The sequence below is a fragment of the Teleopsis dalmanni genome, chromosome 2, assembly GCF_002237135.1.
Source record: "Teleopsis dalmanni isolate 2A chromosome 2, ASM223713v2, whole genome shotgun sequence".
Taxonomy (NCBI): domain Eukaryota; kingdom Metazoa; phylum Arthropoda; class Insecta; order Diptera; family Diopsidae; genus Teleopsis; species Teleopsis dalmanni.
This window is the reverse complement of record NC_051847.1, coordinates 171,232,660-171,251,229: the sequence shown is the minus strand read 5'-3', so window position 1 is coordinate 171,251,229 and position 18,570 is coordinate 171,232,660. Positions and strand designations below refer to the sequence as shown.

Sequence of the window (18,570 nt, the reverse complement as noted above, 5' to 3'; positions counted from 1 at the left end):
CAAAAATGTACATATCCACAACGATCTTGGAATCCCAACTATTGCAGACGTCATTACTACATGCGGCCAAAAATATAAAGTGAAACTTCACCAGCATAGTAATCCAATGGCGCAACAGCTGCTTTCTGATACCACAATATCTAGACTTAAGCGAAAAAGCTTCGTACCACCTTAACGTAATTTTACTAAAAATGTTGATATAAATTTTGATAATAATAATCCATTTCATTTTATTATAAAGTTTAAACTCCTTTTTTGCACCTGCTAATTGCATTATGTTTAGTTTTTAAGATTTGATTACATAATTGTCAATTTCTTATCAGAAAGATACAATTAAAAATAAAATAAAAAAAAAAAAAAAAAAAAAAATTTGAAAGACCACTCTGTCCTTCTTAAACGAAGGCATTTGTCTGATCTTTAGATTAATGTTGCGAAAATTTGATTGAAGAACATTAAAGGATCTACTATAACCGTTCACAAGTTCGTGGTTTATTTAACCGTTCACAAGGAGAAACCATGCTTAATTTCAACTAATCGAGAACTATGTAGAATATAAGACTGATAACTGAAGTATCTATAATGCACTCTTCCAAAAAAAATGTTTGCTATTACTAAATAGAATTCTTTTGTTTATATAAACATAACACTATTATGGAAGAAATGAGTACAGTGTAGGATATCGGAAGCGGGCTGAGAGACAGCAACATTGCTTAGTAAAGGCCAATGTACGTTCATGAAAGCGTACCTAGAATAAGTTTTTCTGTAATATTTTTAAAGTTAACATATGACAGGGAATACAGATACTATACTTATAAATTTTTTTACGAATAACCATGATTCTTACTTATAAAAATATTAATAATGAAATGAATAATTAATTAATTATATTTAAATTATAAATATATTTTTTTTTCTTACATCGGCTATATTTTGCAGTGATGGAGCAGCAATAAATACTACATAAGGCGTGAATTCAGCTGTGCGTAAAATTTTTAATGCTTGTGGCTCTACATCGAGTATAGCCATTTTACCGTCAGTATGAATGCGGCGTATGGTGTCCAATTTCGTACCATACATAGCATCTTCATGCGTTCCTGTAATATTTACATCAAAAATAACATTAGTATATGATTTAACTGATTAATGTTTAATTACAAAGTATTACCGTATTCTAAATACTCATTAGCAGCTATGTCTGCCATCATATCGTCATGAGAAACAAAATAATAACTACGACCATTTTCCTCTTCTGGTTTAGCAGGTCTCGTTGTATCTATGTATAAAGAAAAACAGTACTTGTAATGAATTATAATATTTAAAATATATAAAAGAATATAAACTTACGTGGTATGGGATAAGCATATTTATCGGGATACTTAGATATCAATGTATTTTTAATATGACGGCGGCCCACACCATGAGCTCCTAGTAATACTAAAGTTTTACGCTGGAAATTTGGATCACCGACTAAAAGGTAAAAAGGTAAAACGATCAATTTTTTAAATAAATTACTTTTTTTTAATTTCATGCTAAGGCATTACCTGGGACTTTTACAACCTCCTCGTATGTTACCACGTCTAAAGTATCAAATATTGCATTATGTTTAGCCAAATATTTATCACGGCACTGTTTCTTTTTACGTCCAAAGATAGAACAATTCACTATTAAATCAAAAAAATTAATATAAAATGCATTATTATTAAATAAAAGTTATTAAGCATTGAATAAGCAATAGCATGCGACAAAATAATTTGAAGCATGCGATAATTTTTTGTTTTAAATATCACAATTTAGGTACATTTTGCCAGAAGCATGCGAGTATAGAGTTTACATAGAGAAATTTTTTAAAATGCATTAAAAAAGAGTTTTATTTATTACGGAAACAAAATTTTTTATGTATAATTTTTTTTTCGGATTTAATTTATTTAAGATTTTAAGAATGGTGCAAAGTATAAAAAAAGTTAATACATGTGTCTTAAAAATTTTATTATCATAAATATCATATTATACCAATTATATCATAATATAATTTATTAAAAAAAAGCATGCCGCTGGTTTGGAATATTAGATATTAATAAAAGTTTTAAATTTTTTTTTGAAATTTAATTTAATAGCAGTCAAGTTTTGTTTGTAATACTCCTTACAGTGTACTCTAATTATAATGAAAGTTTTTATTCCATTCCCATATACCTATTAATATTTAATATTTTACAAAAACTACCATAACAGTCTTTTGTATCTAAGGGGTATCATAATTCCTGAACAATTTCTGCTATTCCTCTGCTTATTCCTACATTATTTCTACCTTATACCAAAGAATCAATAGTACAAAGAAGTGCCACGCTCATACAAACGAAATACCCACTTTATTTTGCTGGTGGATTTATAATAAATCCACCCAACCTCATGCAACAATGCTCGATCGAGTCACAACTGGTATGATGTCCAGTTCAAACTCATTGCAACCCACAATTGTTTTTATACGCCTGTTTCTTTTGCCTTTCTTGTTTTTATTTGTCTATTTAATTAATATGCATGGATTAGTAACGAAGTGAATGGTAAAGAAATCCCTCAAATTATTTTTCCATATACTTTGTTGGTTTATCTTCTTGTATTGGAAAGGCCCATATCATAGGAGTAAAGAGTATTAGAATATATTATTTTTTTTATTGCAACAAATGATGCACTACAAAAACTATTATGTATGTACAAATGTGATATTGGAGACATTAAGTCTGCAGAATATTAATATGTATGTTTTTATTGCACATTTGTGCATATATTTTACCTCAAAAGGAACTACTTCTTAATAGTTTGAATTTTTGGTGGCTTTGTGATTATTTTAAAAAATATTTTTAAGATTCATATAAAAGTGTTTGAAAAGTATTTTAAAGAAAATAAAAATACTAGAAAAGCAAGAAAAATTATATTGAAAAAATGTATAGAAGTCATTAAAACCACTAATAATGCTTCCTGGTTTGAGGAAACGCATGAATGCTATTTACACCGGATTGAAATGTTAAAATTGGTGTTTACGATATTGTTTCGAAAACATTGCGCATGGACAACATTTAAAAATAAAGCTTCATAGAATGGAAAAAATCAGATTTGAGACATAAATAAATTTGTAATGTGTTTTTACACTACAATTCATACCAATAGCAAACAGGTAATTTTGTTTTATATACTATTAAATTCAAAAACTTATCAAATGTACACAATTTTAATTTCGTCACTGAAATGCTGTATGATCGCTTGAACATTTTACAGCGAACAAACATACAAACATGCATATAATGTAATACAGAGGGTTGTATGTATACGATTGAATACGTATGCAGTCGGGCTTTTGTCAGCCATACTTGACTCACATATTGGTTTGAACTGAACATCATACCAGTTGTGACTCGATCGAACATTGTTGCATGAGGTTGGGTGGATTTATTTTAAATCCACCAGCAAAATAAAGTGGGTATTTCGTTTGTATGAGCGTGACACTTCTTTGTACTATAGATTCTTTGCTTATACCCCACCACTTTTCACTTCTCATCCAATTGTGGAATTTTTATCGCCCTTTTTTAATATTTTAAACACAATAATTGTGTATATATCAGTTTATCATTTATGACAGACTAGTTGAAGTCTATAAGTTTTAATTTTTACCAAAGAATAACCATAATTTTGCAATATATTTACAAAAACATGTCCACATAAATTAATTGATCATTATTATTTTATTTTTAAATTGCTTTAGATTCTTTACATCAACATTCAACACAAATGCTATAATTATTAAAAGGGACTCTGGTTTGAATGAGGTCCGACACTCAGAAGGAAATCTGGTACATCATGATATAATGTGCTATTGCTTAAAAAAGTCTCAATCTCACCTAGATAGGTTAAATATTAATTAAGCATACAATATCTTTTAATTTAATTCTTCAAACAACATTCGGTTTTTTAAAGAGTTGATACTGATCGATACTGGAATCGTTTCCTGTCCATCGCACAACAAGAGTTAAATTACATGGTTCAATGTTTTAAAAAAAAAAAAAAAAATTTATTAACATTTTTGAGATTTGTTACTGGAGTAGTGAGATGAGTTATTAAAAATGACAAAAACGGTGAGAAAATATCGCAGCAAGGCCTGATCCAACAGCATTTAATAATAATAAATAAACATAAGCTGCTAATTTAAGTAAGGAAAACTAAAAGTCCGATTTAAATATAAAAAAAAATTACGATATAGAAGAAGTATATAAGTAAGTCTTATATAAAAAAAAAACGAATACTACATATCATAGCTTTTTTCATACATATTATCATTAAAGTGGCTTTATTTTAATATATAAATTTAAGTTTAATTTAAATTAATTTAAATTTTAGAATAAATACTTTTAGACTAAATATTGTAAGTTTAATAAGTTCTTGAATAAATTTTTAAAATTTTGTAAATTATATTCCACTACATACACAGCTACACATACATTACTTTAAGTAATTACTTATATGAAAACTTAATAATACTGTTTTTCAATTAACTTATGTATATGTAAATAATTATTGTAGTAACTTATATAACTCTGTTTAATAATATTAATAAATTTAATGATTACGATCAACTTATTTAAATATATTAGTAGATATCTAATAGGTTTATTTCTATCACGATTTTTTTTATACATAAAATAACAATAAATTTTTATATAACATTAAAATCATATACAATTTAACTTATATCTAAATAATAAAAATTAAAACATATATAAAATGAAATATGTAAGTTTATGTAGAAAATGATATATAGAAAATAGTATAAAACAAACTTTTGTAAATTTAGTGCCACTGGTTTCTACTTTAAGCAATAAGCGAGTTCAAAAAATTGTAGGTAACAGTTTTGTGCAGGGATTAAATTTGATTTCTGTACAATATGTACGATGGAAGCTACGTAAAGTTTTGATCATACTAGTGAATTGCAATAGGTGTATGGAAACATACTAAAAACTCTAAAAAAGTAACAATTCTCATTGTAAATAAATTGTAAATAAACTTTTATTTTAAATGTAAAATGAACATCAAAAGAGACATGATTGCCCAAAAGTGAAAGTTTCTTTTATGCTGAATGTGTTTTTGTTGTACCTGTAGATCCATCACACCCATCAGCATGTGCTGAACATCCTGCTCCCGGCTCTCCTGTATTTATTGCATTATTATTAAGTGACATAATACAAATGTATTTTGTTTGATTATGTTTAAAGGAAACAATAAATATGCCAGTATTTACGTTAACCATTAAATAGGGAAAAATAAATAAATAAAATTAAAATAATGTTTCGACTATACTTTTTTTTTTTGATTTCTATATATAAGTTTGCCTTATATGTTACTAGTACATATAAAAATAAATATTTAATGATGGAATGCATAAACATTTACTAAGCATGAATATATGAATATGATTTATAAAATTTTTCATGCTAAACAATACAAAATTTATTATTTAGTATGTAAATCATAAGTTTATTTCCTTCATAAATTTAACCAAAATCAGAATAAGTACCATAAATAATAAATGAATTAATATAAATTTATATTAAATTTATTATCACACCTTACATTTTTATAATTTTATAATTATAGATACTTTTTATTTTACTACAATTACATACACTTTTGAAATATATTTAGAAAATCATACAGAAAACATCCAATTTCATAAGAGCCAAAAATTCTTAACCATTTTTTTTACCATAATTACTAACCTTGTTCTTGTTTGGTCTTATCGACAGTTTGACAAGCAATCCGCCATTCCTGTAACTCTGGTGACGGTATTAAACCTGCAGATCCACCAACTGTGTCGAGTCTGGCCTGCCACCAATGATGATCGTCTTTACTAATAATCTGTGGATAAAAAGGAATTGATTTTTCTTTAGATATCTTTCAAATTATTTATATGTATCAAGATTTACCTGTAGAATATCACCCACTTGAAATGCTATACCAGCTTGAGCACAAGGTATAAGCTCATCATCTAGAGGATTGTAGTCAAACTGCGCTCTAACAAATATCTAAAATAATCAGACAATATTTTGAATAAAAAATATTTAAAGTAATAAATTTATAAATTCAATTTTTTAAACTGTCTGTCTAACTTTGCATGATAAATGATACTATCACCTCATTATGATATATGACGTATGTACAAATCCTACATTCTTCATTTAATGTTTCAAAGTCGAACTTTATTTCTCTGAAATAATATGTTAATGCTACGTACAGGGTATGTAAAGTTATAACTATGGTTAGTTTTTTACCAAGAAGATTGTATGATGAAGATTAAACTATGTGAGATAGTGTATATTACAACATTATTCTATAATGCTTTTCTGATGCGTGTTGGGACTGTAAGTTAAAATGAATTTATATATTGATTATTGATTATTTAATGTCCAAAATGCAGTAGAAGACAAAGAGAAAAATTCATTTCATTCTCAAAAAAAAGCTGTTCGAATTGTATAATCCCAAAGAAACTCCTCATTTTGTGATTAAGCTATGGACTTTTTAGTTTTATATAGTGAATTAAATCAGAATTAAGAGTTAAATTTTTAGACTTTATATTTTAAAATTGTCAATATTAAGATATTATAGAGAGTCAAGTCATAATAAATATTTTCAAAAACAAAAAATTCTTTTTATTTTTTACATATTTAATCTTTCAATTCTGTAACTATTTTAACCCGTCCAAAGAATATGATAAAAACAAAACTTTAAAGTAAGTTTCTCTTTTGTACTTTTGTCCAAGTTGGGAAATGAAAACTAATCTCCTGAAATCAAGTCTGTGTATTATCTTAAATGAATAGCACTTTTTCCTTATCCAAATGAGGACATAATCAAACTAAATTGTACCTGATACATTGAAAAATTATGGTTATCACCTTCTCGTCTAACTTCACGTCTTGAACATCTTCAATTTCTTCGAAGGTAATTCAACCAAATAAAATTTATAGTTTTAATTATTATTTCAGTTCGTTTAGTAATCTGTGCAGCATTTTTTTCTTGTCAAAATGAAGCCGTTGTTCCTTTCAAATATTATTGACCCAATTTAAAAAGTTAATATGCTACGCTAAAGATATATCACTCCATTAAAAAAAAGAAACTTATCTATAGCTCTATAGATATTCATAAATATCTATATCTATAGCACCTTTTTGGCCAACTTTACTAATCCAGTCTACTAAAGAGAACTTTGAGAACTAATGAAACGTTCTTTGTTCTTTCATTACTCTAAATATGCCTATGTATTAAATTATGTGACGATATATATAGTTCAGTAAATTTTACATTTTTTTCTTTAAATTTGAATTAAACTAAATATGTTTAAGTTAACTAAATGTATTGAAGGTGTTAGATGACTGATACTTGAATAAAAAAAAAATATTTTTTTCTTTTTAAAGTACCAGGGTGAAAACTTCAACGTTACAACTTCTGTTTCCTAGTTGTTTTTTTTTTTTTGTATACTTTAACAGACTTTTTCATTTATTAAAGCATTTAAATAATATTTGACCGTTGCCCAATTAATATAAAATTATGTATTCCTATCCAATATTGTATCATTTCAGAAGCGTGAGAGTCCGAGTTTCGGAATTTTTAAGTTTCAATGAGAGGATATACGTCATGAGCTTCAACAACATACTTTAAAAACTTGATCTATTGAACTTAAGTTTTAGTTAACGTCCACATATGAGTTTTCAAATATTCCCATAATGAGTTTTCAATTCTGTTAAGTGTATTTAAAGTTTAATGAATAAAAAGTTATTCTTTTTCTAAATTTAAAGTCACAGAGACACTGTTCGCTACTACATTATTCTTTCTCAGTACTTTAAAAAGCATCCATAAAGATATTCTTATTTCAAATAAATATTTACGTAAATATACACGTATATTAATATTTAATATTTACCAAAACTTTGACCTTCTTTATCAGCAAACACACTTGAGATAAAGTTAAACAACAGAACTCATCTATATCAGAGTAGATACTTGTCGCATTGCCAACTTGCATAAATTTCTTTTTCTTAATTTTTCATTGAATTTCTTGGATTTTTATATTTATTTTTATTGTTTTTTTTTTGTTACATTTACAAAGGTAATAAATGATTACCGAAGTTAAGATCTATTTTTATTTGAAAACATCATCCTAATTTTATTGCCTGTACTTTCTCAAAATCAAAACCTACTCATCTTTGCACAAAGAAAATAAATGTTAAATAAAAATAAAATTAAAAATAATAAAAATAAAAATTTTAATTTCATTTAATTTCTAAATCGTCATGTTTACTTACTAGAACTGGAGCTGGTCTTATCCTGAAAAGCTGCGTTGGTATGTGTGAAAAGTTAAAGGAATGTTAATGTGGCACATGAAAAACTAATTAAAAATTTTTAACTTATATACATTAAAATTAAATTAAAAAGAAAAAAAATAACTAAATTTGTGACTTGTGTACAAAGAAGTTTAATGCAAAATGTGCATTTAAGTTTGCAAAATGACACAGCAAAATTCTACTTAAAAATATCAGAAACAAAATGTTAAATGGAATAAAAGCATTACCTCGCAAGGTGGTGGAGCACTTCTATAAGAAGGAACTATTTTAAAGGTAACTGAACCGCGAGCTTCACGCTATAATTAAAATAATAAAAAATATATTTTTTTTTAAATTATGTTAAAACATTTTTTTATTTAAATAACATAGCAAGTGATTTACTATTTTATTAGTTTCGATTAACTTACCAACATGCGTTGCAACTGACCCACCGATTGATGCTGCACTGGTTGACCATTTATCTCACGTATTTCATCGCCAACATGCAATGTCGCTTGACGGTGAATCATGCCACCATGCATAATCCTAGCCACAATACAACGTCCATCCTCAGTCATTTTCAAAGTTATACCCTAAAGAAAGTAATAGTAAGCATCAAGTTAATAGTTATTGTATATGATTATTTCACAATTGTGGTCACAATATATGTGAAATTGTGGTCCTTACCATTGGTTCGTCAGTATTTTTTTGAAATTGCACCAAACGTACTCTGGTCACATGCTGCAATTCCCCGCTTTCCACATTGTCTATCTCATCGCCGTTGATGTAGGGAGCCAGTGGTGGTGGAGTCACACGTAGAGCTTCCTCACCATAAACGTCTCTGGCAACAACATCATGGGTATGCAGCAAAGCCTGTAACAAAAGGATGGCGCATATCGATATCAGTATCAAGGCTACTTTTTTTTTTCTTTTTTTTTGTTTCTTGTACAGCAAAAATACTTATACAATTATTCATTTAATACAATAGCGCACAAATGGCAATTTCAAATGGCAAAGCGGAATTGCAACAAAAGACAACTCATAGTTGCTTACGTAAGATTATTATTACAAAACCAACAAAAACGAGTACAAAAAACCAAATATAAAATGAAGGCAAAGAATGGTATTACAAAATACCAATTCTATGCCACCACAGACATTCGAAGTAGCTTACCAGGCACCAGGCATACGAACAGGAGGCACACTTATACATTCATTCAGCGCCACTGATTATATTGCGATTTTTCAATATGCAGAGAAAGAACTTGGGCTTTGTTCACATTAATCATAGCAATAACATCATTTTTGGCCACAAAAATTCTGCCAACAACAAATGACAAAGCACCATTTGGCAGAAGACAGAAGGCAGCCGGCAGCCGGCGGTAGCAGGCAGCGAACAGTTAGTACCATTTCCTCACAACGGGAGTGATTGCGGTTTCAATTGGTATTTCAAAAATTCGACTATATTTTCCCCACGTTGCGTTACAATTATACCGCCTACCGCCTACCACCTACCTATTACCTACTACCTACTACCTACCATGACATTCGCAAATAGCGACTGTTACTAATTTAATAAAATGTCCTTTTAACGTTCGGCAGCGACCTTCTGCTCTGACTTAGTAGTGCACCCACAATAATGTGGTTTAATATTAAATTTTGCGTCCTTCATTTATTTATTTATTCATTTCTTCAATGATTTTATGCCTACCCACTTACACATTTACACACTTACCCGCATTCTTGTATACTCGTATAGTCATATAGTCGTATAGTGGTAAGTATTCTTTTCGTCTTTTCTCTCCGCACCCGCAGATGCTTGCCTCTTTGGTTAATGAATTATGGTCAATAATACTTTGAATAAGCTTTGAAATTAATTTGTGGCTTTTCCCTTCGCTAAAGGATACGTGCTCAACTTAAGCATATTTTATTGTTATTATTGTTATGGCTGTTATGGACTTTAAAAATTCTTTATAAGAAATTCGAAAAAATGAAGAAAAAATATGAAAAATATGAAAAATTATGAAAAATTATGAAATATAATGCAAAATATAAACATTAAATAAAACTTCTTCTTATTGCACAAGGTGGTAAGCCATAAGCTGTAAGTAGAAATTGTCAGTAATAAAAAAAGGATACCCTGCAGATGTGTAAGTGCTTACACTCATGCGTAAAACTCCTTTTGTTCCCTTATGCGGATGGAATTTCTAAACAGTGGACGTAATACTTCACTAAAATTATGAATTAAAGTCGAAGAGCTTTCGGCGAAAAGCTTAAAGTGCACCAGAAATAAAAGCGCAAATTAATGTCCTATTTAACAATGTACCAGGACTCGTAGTTCCAACTGAATCGTTATCAAAGACACAAAAAAAAAACAAAAAAAAGAAACGATAAAATGTGTAAAATGGTATATATCCAAAACCGAATAACCTATTATTAGATGCATATATATACCAGCAATCAGCATTCCCACAAATAAATATTCGCATAGAAAATTTTAGTACATCGCTTGACCGAAATATAACGAAGAAATTAATTTCTACACATTATTGAAAGGAAGCCATGCGGCTATGTATGTATATACGGAAAGGATGGGAATGATGGGAATGAGGAATGAGATTGTGGTTATGCTGGTAGTAATTGCAGTCTAAATGGTGTGGTATGGTGTGGTGTGAGAAATGAGTTCCTTTCTGGTTGAGATTGCTTTGAATAGAAAAACAAATTAAGAAATGCTGGCATAGTTTTGCAATAATGTCAACATGGAAAATTAAAAAATCGTTTCACATTTCAAACATTAAAATTATAATGTTTAAATCGTCTGAGAATGCGAAAGGGGTTATAAAAATGGAGGTTGGTTGGGATATTTGCAGCAGCACATGGTATAAATGTTTACGATCGGTCGGAGAAGAATGAAAGTTTTATTATTTTTATTTACAGTGATTTAAATATTTTTTTTAATTCTCAATGTTTAGAATTTAAAGGACTTTAACTTTTACAATTAGTTTTATTATATTCGAATGTACCACTGAGTGGAGGTTTAAGTAGTGGTAGGAATATAATAAAAATAAAATAAAATTGACTATAACTTTTAGTTTCAAGTATTACATGAGTACTGCAAGTTATTGTTTTTTTAATTAAAATGTTCACTTTTTGATTTTTACACAAAAATAATTATAAGAAAAAAATTTCAATTGGATGCTTAGAATATAAAGAGGTAGAAAGCAGTAGAGTGATAGAATGAGATTCGTCTAGACTGATCAAAAAGTTTAATTTAAATTCCTGATTATACCTAAAGTGATAGAGAACGGTAGAAAGTGATTAAGAGTCATCTAGTCTAAAATAAAAGTCATTCAGTCATCAAAAGAAAGTCAAATCCGCAAAACATCACATTTGAATCCATTTTTAATTTTGCAATATTTTTTAAGCCTTCATTAAATGCTTTCTTCGTAATGATCTTGAAGAGTAGAAGAATATATCACAACATCGCTTAGATAAATATATGATTTTTTAACTATATGGATAACACGAAGACAAGCACGCTAACGAAGTGATAAGACTTGGTATTTCTTCACAGGATGCTCCCTCAACAGTTTCTGTTTAGAAGATTGATTTACTATCACGTTTAGCAACAGAATAAGATATCGTCAAAGCTTACTACCAAGATGAAGAGCTGCATGATTAATTACAATAAGATTGAAATCTCTTAGTTAATATAGGTTTTTACGGGACACTCGAACATAGAACAACACAAGACAAATTGAACCATTAGATTCTTAGCAAGTCTTATAGATTGTCTTCGCTAGCGTCCCAGGACCGCGCTGACCGCACCCTACATCTTTAACATACAAATCAGTCATCCGGTTCACATTGAGTCCGGTTGGTTATAAAACAAACATTATTTTAATCATTGCAAACATTATGGAATATAATTAACTGCTAAGCTAACTGTGAAGATTCGACCTTATTCACCTAACTAGTCTGTAATATTGCGATAATATTTTTAATATTGTTAATTTTATATTGACTAAATACTTGTCATAAGTAGAGCATTATGTGAATAAAAGATACGAGTATGGCGTACAATAATACAAATTTTTAATAACGATACAGGGTTTAATCAAGCATAGAAATTAACGTCAAACATTTAGTTTTTATATAAGATAGACTTTAATGAATACAATAGAAATAAGCCTGTGGTGCAAAATAAAGATATTTATTCAATCACCATAGCTGTCGATTTTATTATAACATGGCAAGAGAAGAGACACTCTTATGGGTGAGATACATTATTACACTGAAAGAGAAGCACTATTAGTTTGGATGATTTTATAATAAAGTATAGTGCTTTGAAGGTTTAATGATTTGAGTAATTACAAGTAAATTAATTAACTTTTTTTTTACTAATCAATTAAACTTAATTAGAACTAAGCACTTATTGCATAGCTTAGAAATATCAATCAAATTTCAATATTTGTAACCCCAAATGCTAATGCTATGATAATCAAGCAATATTTCAGACAAACGCTAAGCGTTTCTTAAACTATCGTAATGCCTCAACCGCATAGCAAAAGTGACGTTGCCTACAGATGGGAAGCTAACCTTAGCGGTATGTCATTACTTAGCGCGAGCTGACATTACCCAATAAGGCTTTACAGATTTTTTTATTACAATTTATTTGCTTTTATTTTGTTTCTTCCCTTGTACCGCACAAATACAGTAACAAACAGTAACGTACTATACTCGTACCACGTTGACATTTTGACATAATGAAAGTAATAAAATTTTCAAATAAAATTTTGTAGCATAAATTTCTGCTGTTGGCAATAGCAGCGAATACTTTTCAATATGTTGGCAATGTTGGCGATGTTGGCAGTAGCAACAGCAACAGCAACAGCATTCATAAAAATAGGACAGATGCAAGAGGTAGGTGGATACACGTAGGAAGTAGTAGTACGAGTAGTAAAAAAAAAGAAATCAACTCAACTTAACGCCATAATCTGATTTAATGCCACAACAACAGTGTTGCCTCATTTTAAACATCATTTGCTGCTTCAGCAATTGCAAAATCAGCCTCAACTTGTGTCACCCGCTCTTTCGACTTTTCAACGTTAATAATTTTAACCAAGCGGAAGCAAGAGGCAGCAGGCATCAGACATCAGGCAGGCAGTAAGCAGTAAGCAACATCAGCAAACAGGAGGCATCATACTTTGCACTTAGTTTAGCCAATAAAATAGTGAATTAATTTAATAAACACAACTGTGCGGTGCGATGCGATGCTATGCTATGCGATGCGATGCGATATGATGCTGTACACTCGACTCGTTCGTTCTCTGTCTATAGTATATTGGCCAAAAAAGTCGCTTGGCTGAGCAATTTTTAAAAGGTTTTACTTGTTAAGGAAGTCACTTGTAACACAAGTAACCGGCATAGTTTGGAAAATTTGACGTTAAAGTTGACTTTTACGTTGACATTAAATGTTTGATAAATGGTGTGTGCTTGCTGTCTTAAAGCATCAACACATTTGTGTGTTTACCACATTTAAGACTCAGTATGGCCTAGACGACTATTGGCCTAACAAACGGATTAATTTTAAATTTTTAGTTACCCACGTGCTCAACCATACACACATCATATACTATTCCTCGTATCTTAACCCTCTCCAACCAACAAGCAACAACATACCACATACCATATTTAGTCTCATGTTCAACTTATTGCTTTTTATAGAATTATTATATATTTTTACGAGTAAATGAACCTTCCCTTGCCTTGCTCACTTCATTCATTTCTGAGTTTTCGGTATCCGGGTTATGAACAAAGTTAAGCAAGCAGACGTGATTTTGACGATTAATAAAAGTTAAGACGAAATGCAGATAATGGTTGTTTGCTGTTTTTGACACTTACTCTAACCAACTGAGATTATTTAGGTATTTGGCTTGTGTGTTCCTTATGTTTTTGCTTACATTATTGCCGTAGCCGAAGCCGTAGCTAAATCCAAAGCCAAAGCCAAAGCCGATACCGTTGCTGTTGCTGTTGTCGCTGCCGTTGCTGAAACAGTTGCTGAGACAGCAAGAATCGAGACCCTTATTTGTTGGTTTTGATAATTATAGTAATAATATTCAATGAACGTATGTACCACCGGGCGTATTTGCATGTGACATTGGCTTTACATGCTCTCATCCGCAAAGGGTTCATTTGGATTACAAATCCAGCTGAATCATCATCTGGCTAAGTGCTGAATTTTAATTAGCGCGCTTCGGTAGTTATCTGCAAATTGGAGCAGCATTTTAATTTGCCCGAAGCTTAATAGCAGTTTTGACACTTTCGTTATCAGCATAAAAACACACATTTGCAAAAATTTTAAAGAAAAATCATAAAGATTGAAATATAAAACTATACCATAAAGTTCTGAAGGTTATGCCAGAAGAGCTGCTAAAGAGATTTCAAAATAATTTAAATTAAATCTGATAGCGAGACTTTCTTCGATTTGCGTAATGGACGGACATGTACTCAAGGTACTTTATCTAAGCATTGTAATTGTAGAGATAAATTTTTATTTAATGTGTATTATAAGTTTAAAATATATTTACAAAATGGTCACTAAAAAGTTTTGTCGTTTCATATTCTTAAAGTACCTGATGGTGTTCTGTTTAAGACATGCCAACAGGGTATAATCACCGTAAAAAGTACCAGTTTATAGGACAAAGAACTTATTTAGGCCATTGTGGTTTTATTGAACGTGAATATTGAATATAAAGTAATAATTTTAATAACGAAAAATAGATAAAAGGACACATAAATAAGAACGAAATTGAAATAATGACAATTACTTATAATTTTATTAATATTTAAGAGCATAATGTCTAGGTTAAAATATATTTAGAATTTTGTAATGAGATACATAAATATACAAGATGTTATAGATATTTTTTTTACAAATATTTTTTAAATTTTTTTAATATATTCGACTTTGAAATAAAACGACTTTCAATAATTCTTTTAGACGACAGATTCAGTTCACCTGACTATGAAGTATAACGAACGGAATATTGCATCCAACAGATTGATAAAATGATTACTGGCGAATGTTATATTAAGATTTACGTTTCGTGTTGAAAATTATTACAAAGCAAAGAGAAATAAAATATCATTTTAGGCATCCTTTGAACTGAATTAATAAACTTTAGTAGACCGAGCTACTATCTAAAAGTTCATGTTAAGCGAATATATGTTTATTAACAGATAATAAAAAATGAAATTACAATGAGTTCTATGTTGTAAAAACGTAATCTTTTTTTCTTAAAAAAACATCTTTTTTTTGGAAAAAAAAGATACAGATTCGCAAATAGTACAAAAGCCAAGTTCATAATAAGATAATGTCATATGTTTAGTAGGATTCAAGTATTACCAAATTTTGAATTCGATTCACTACTATCAATAATTAGTGCTGATAAATTAATAAACTGAAATCGAAAAAGAAAAAAACTAACCAAGAGCTAAAATTGAAAAAGAGTAGCTTCAAAGTATTAATGCACATCCATTGGAGATACTATCTGCAGCACTCACTCGCAGACACAAAATTAACCTCAAAAAACAAGAGTAAAAAGCATCTATATTGGAACAGAAGACTAGAAAATAGCAATAATAAAGTCTTTACACTCAAAAATTACCGGATAGAGTTCAAGAAAAACATTTAAGAAACACTGAGCGCAGATTTGAGTTATCTGTAGAACATTATAGATATTGCCAACACAGTTAATTGGTAATAAAAAATTCAACTATTTTAATAAACGTAATATAATGTAATTTTATCTAATAGTAATCTGACTTTTTAAATTAAATTAAAAACTAATACATATAGTCAAAAGCTCCAATTATAATAGGTTTGCAGTCAACTTTAATTTTGTGAAGTGATTGGGTTTGACTGGGTTAATTTAAATAAATTAAACTATTTTAATAAACTCGCTTTCAATACCCAATAACTATTTTAATAAAAAAAATTAAAATAAAATTTAATATCTGATAAGAAAACTAATAAGAGATGGAAAAAAAGAATAAGTCGGCAAAACCACAAGACTAGATAGATGATCTGGGTTAGTTGTAGTGAAAAATTAATATTAATTTACGATTTTTTTCCTATATTTGTACATGCTTTCTACATATTTTTAGCTTAAATATTTTTATAGCTTAAATAATTAAGCTATAATAATTAATATTGGTTAACTAATTGGTTAATTTTTTAACCAAACTAAAATTTGACAAATAGTAGTTAGATACGGATTTAAGTCAACTATATAATTCAGTATATCCATAATATATCTGACTGAAAAAGTATACCCGAAATATATTACAGATATATTGGAATATAAAATAGAGTTATGTTAGCATCTAAGTATATTTAAAAAATATGTCTATAAGTTATTTAAGAAAAACTTATACACTTATAAACTTATCGTTTGTCACTTATCATAATATACTTATATCTGACTGAAAAAGTATACCCAAAATATATTATGGATATATTGGAATATAAAATAAAGTTATGTCAGTATCTAGGTATATTTGAAAATATATGCCTGTAAGTTATTTGAGTAAAACTTATATACTTATAAACCTATCGTTTGTGGTATTGAAAGATAAAGTGTATGTCTAGGTGTACCCATTTTTTGAAGCTGCAATTAGGAAAGTAATTCACTGGATTCACTAATTTGATTTCATCCAGCTCCCGTAAAAAATTAGTTAACAATTGCTATTTGAAACAGTTATTTTGTTTGCGATCAATTCGACATTTAGAGTTCAAGATAAAATAAGAATTATATTTGTAGCGTTGAACTGTGAATAAGAAAATCGAATTCTGACAAAAAATGTGGGAACACGATAAGTCTACAATGGACTATTTAAGCTATAAATACTTTAACATAAAAACTATAATTAGTTTAATATAAAAATACGTTTGTGATCTTAGTATTAAAAGATCATAAACAATTAAATAAAATATTTACTAGAATCAATGAAAAAAATTAAACAATTAAAAAAAAAATCATAATCAATAGTTAAAACACAAAACCAATTAATTTTTTCAATTTTTATTAATTTTTCTTTTCTTTAAATAGCAGAATAAATCTTTGTGACAGGTTTTAATAGAATGATACAAATTTTCAATCTTTGAGAGAGGATATTGGTTGCAGAGAGCTTCTACTCTTCAAATAAGAAAATCAAGTGGACTGACTGTGTATCTTAATACTTGTTGAAATTATGTCAGTTTATTACTTCATAAAAACACACTTTACCATACTAATTATGCAATTTCAACACTAAATGTAAACTGCAGTAAGATCTGAGAAACAGAAGGCGTACCTTTATATTACAACTCAAAATCAATATATCAGATTTTCACTCTTGTTTAATACCATATAATGTATTAATTCCATTATATTACATATTTTTTGCATTAATCTGCACTTAACACTTTTCCTCAAGCTTTTTGATACAAATGAAAATTTTTTAATGAAATAAATGGTAATATTAAAAGTACATAGTAATATTAAAGTATGTGATATTAAAAATTAAATATTTTAAATTAATAGTTAAGCTTTAAATATTAAAGCTTTTAATATTAAAAATAATACTATTAAAAGCAACATATAACACAAATATTTCATATACTCACATAAAATTGATGTGAGAAGAAAAAATAATTAATACGTAAAATTTAACGCAGTTTAATAGGGACTTATAGTCATTGGCAATATACAATACACAATACACAATATTGAATATTAAATTCATAATACCTTTCCCCACATAAACCATTGTATTACGGATTCTGTTTTTGATTGCCTAACTTGGTAAATCTTCTTCATTTACAATAATTAAAGCTAAACTGCAACATCAAAGAATTCTTAACAAGAATAATTCCATGCCGTACTGAACCGTTCACAATAGATTCTGACTTTCAGTTGAGTTTCCTTTCATTCGCCATGCTCCCAACTTTTTAAAAAGGAATTTTTAATTAATTGCAAAAGTACTTTGAATACTTGTAAGCTTATTAATTTTTTTTGTTGTCTATCTTTTTTTTCTTTTCTGTTTACAACAAATACGCTAAAGTCATTTTAGTAGCTAAGTGCATTTGTTGTTATATACTTAAAAGCACAATTTTTTGTTTATTGTTTTTTTTGTTTTTTGTTTTTTGTTTTTTGAATTGTTTATT

General features: G+C 28.6%; 1 protein-coding gene across 6 annotated transcripts in view; it reads right to left on the bottom strand.

Annotated features, from left to right (window-relative positions):
- Positions 1 to 918: 918 nt before the first annotated feature.
- LOC119677310 (peripheral plasma membrane protein CASK) overlaps positions 919 to 18,570 on the bottom strand; it is a gene marked incomplete at its 3' end in the record, with an annotated part of 73,242 nt that continues 55,590 nt past the window's right edge. For 3 of the 6 annotated variants that reach the window (XM_038088596.1, XM_038088597.1, XM_038088600.1), the window contains 11 exon segments: positions 919 to 1,094; positions 1,166 to 1,273; positions 1,345 to 1,467; positions 1,542 to 1,661; positions 5,140 to 5,193; positions 5,763 to 5,901; positions 5,970 to 6,068; positions 8,343 to 8,372; positions 8,609 to 8,677; positions 8,789 to 8,953; positions 9,048 to 9,233. In XM_038088596.1, the coding sequence (XP_037944524.1) occupies positions 919 to 1,094; positions 1,166 to 1,273; positions 1,345 to 1,467; positions 1,542 to 1,661; positions 5,140 to 5,193; positions 5,763 to 5,901; positions 5,970 to 6,068; positions 8,343 to 8,372; positions 8,609 to 8,677; positions 8,789 to 8,953; positions 9,048 to 9,233 (1,269 nt within the window). 6 annotated transcript variants of the gene reach the window in all.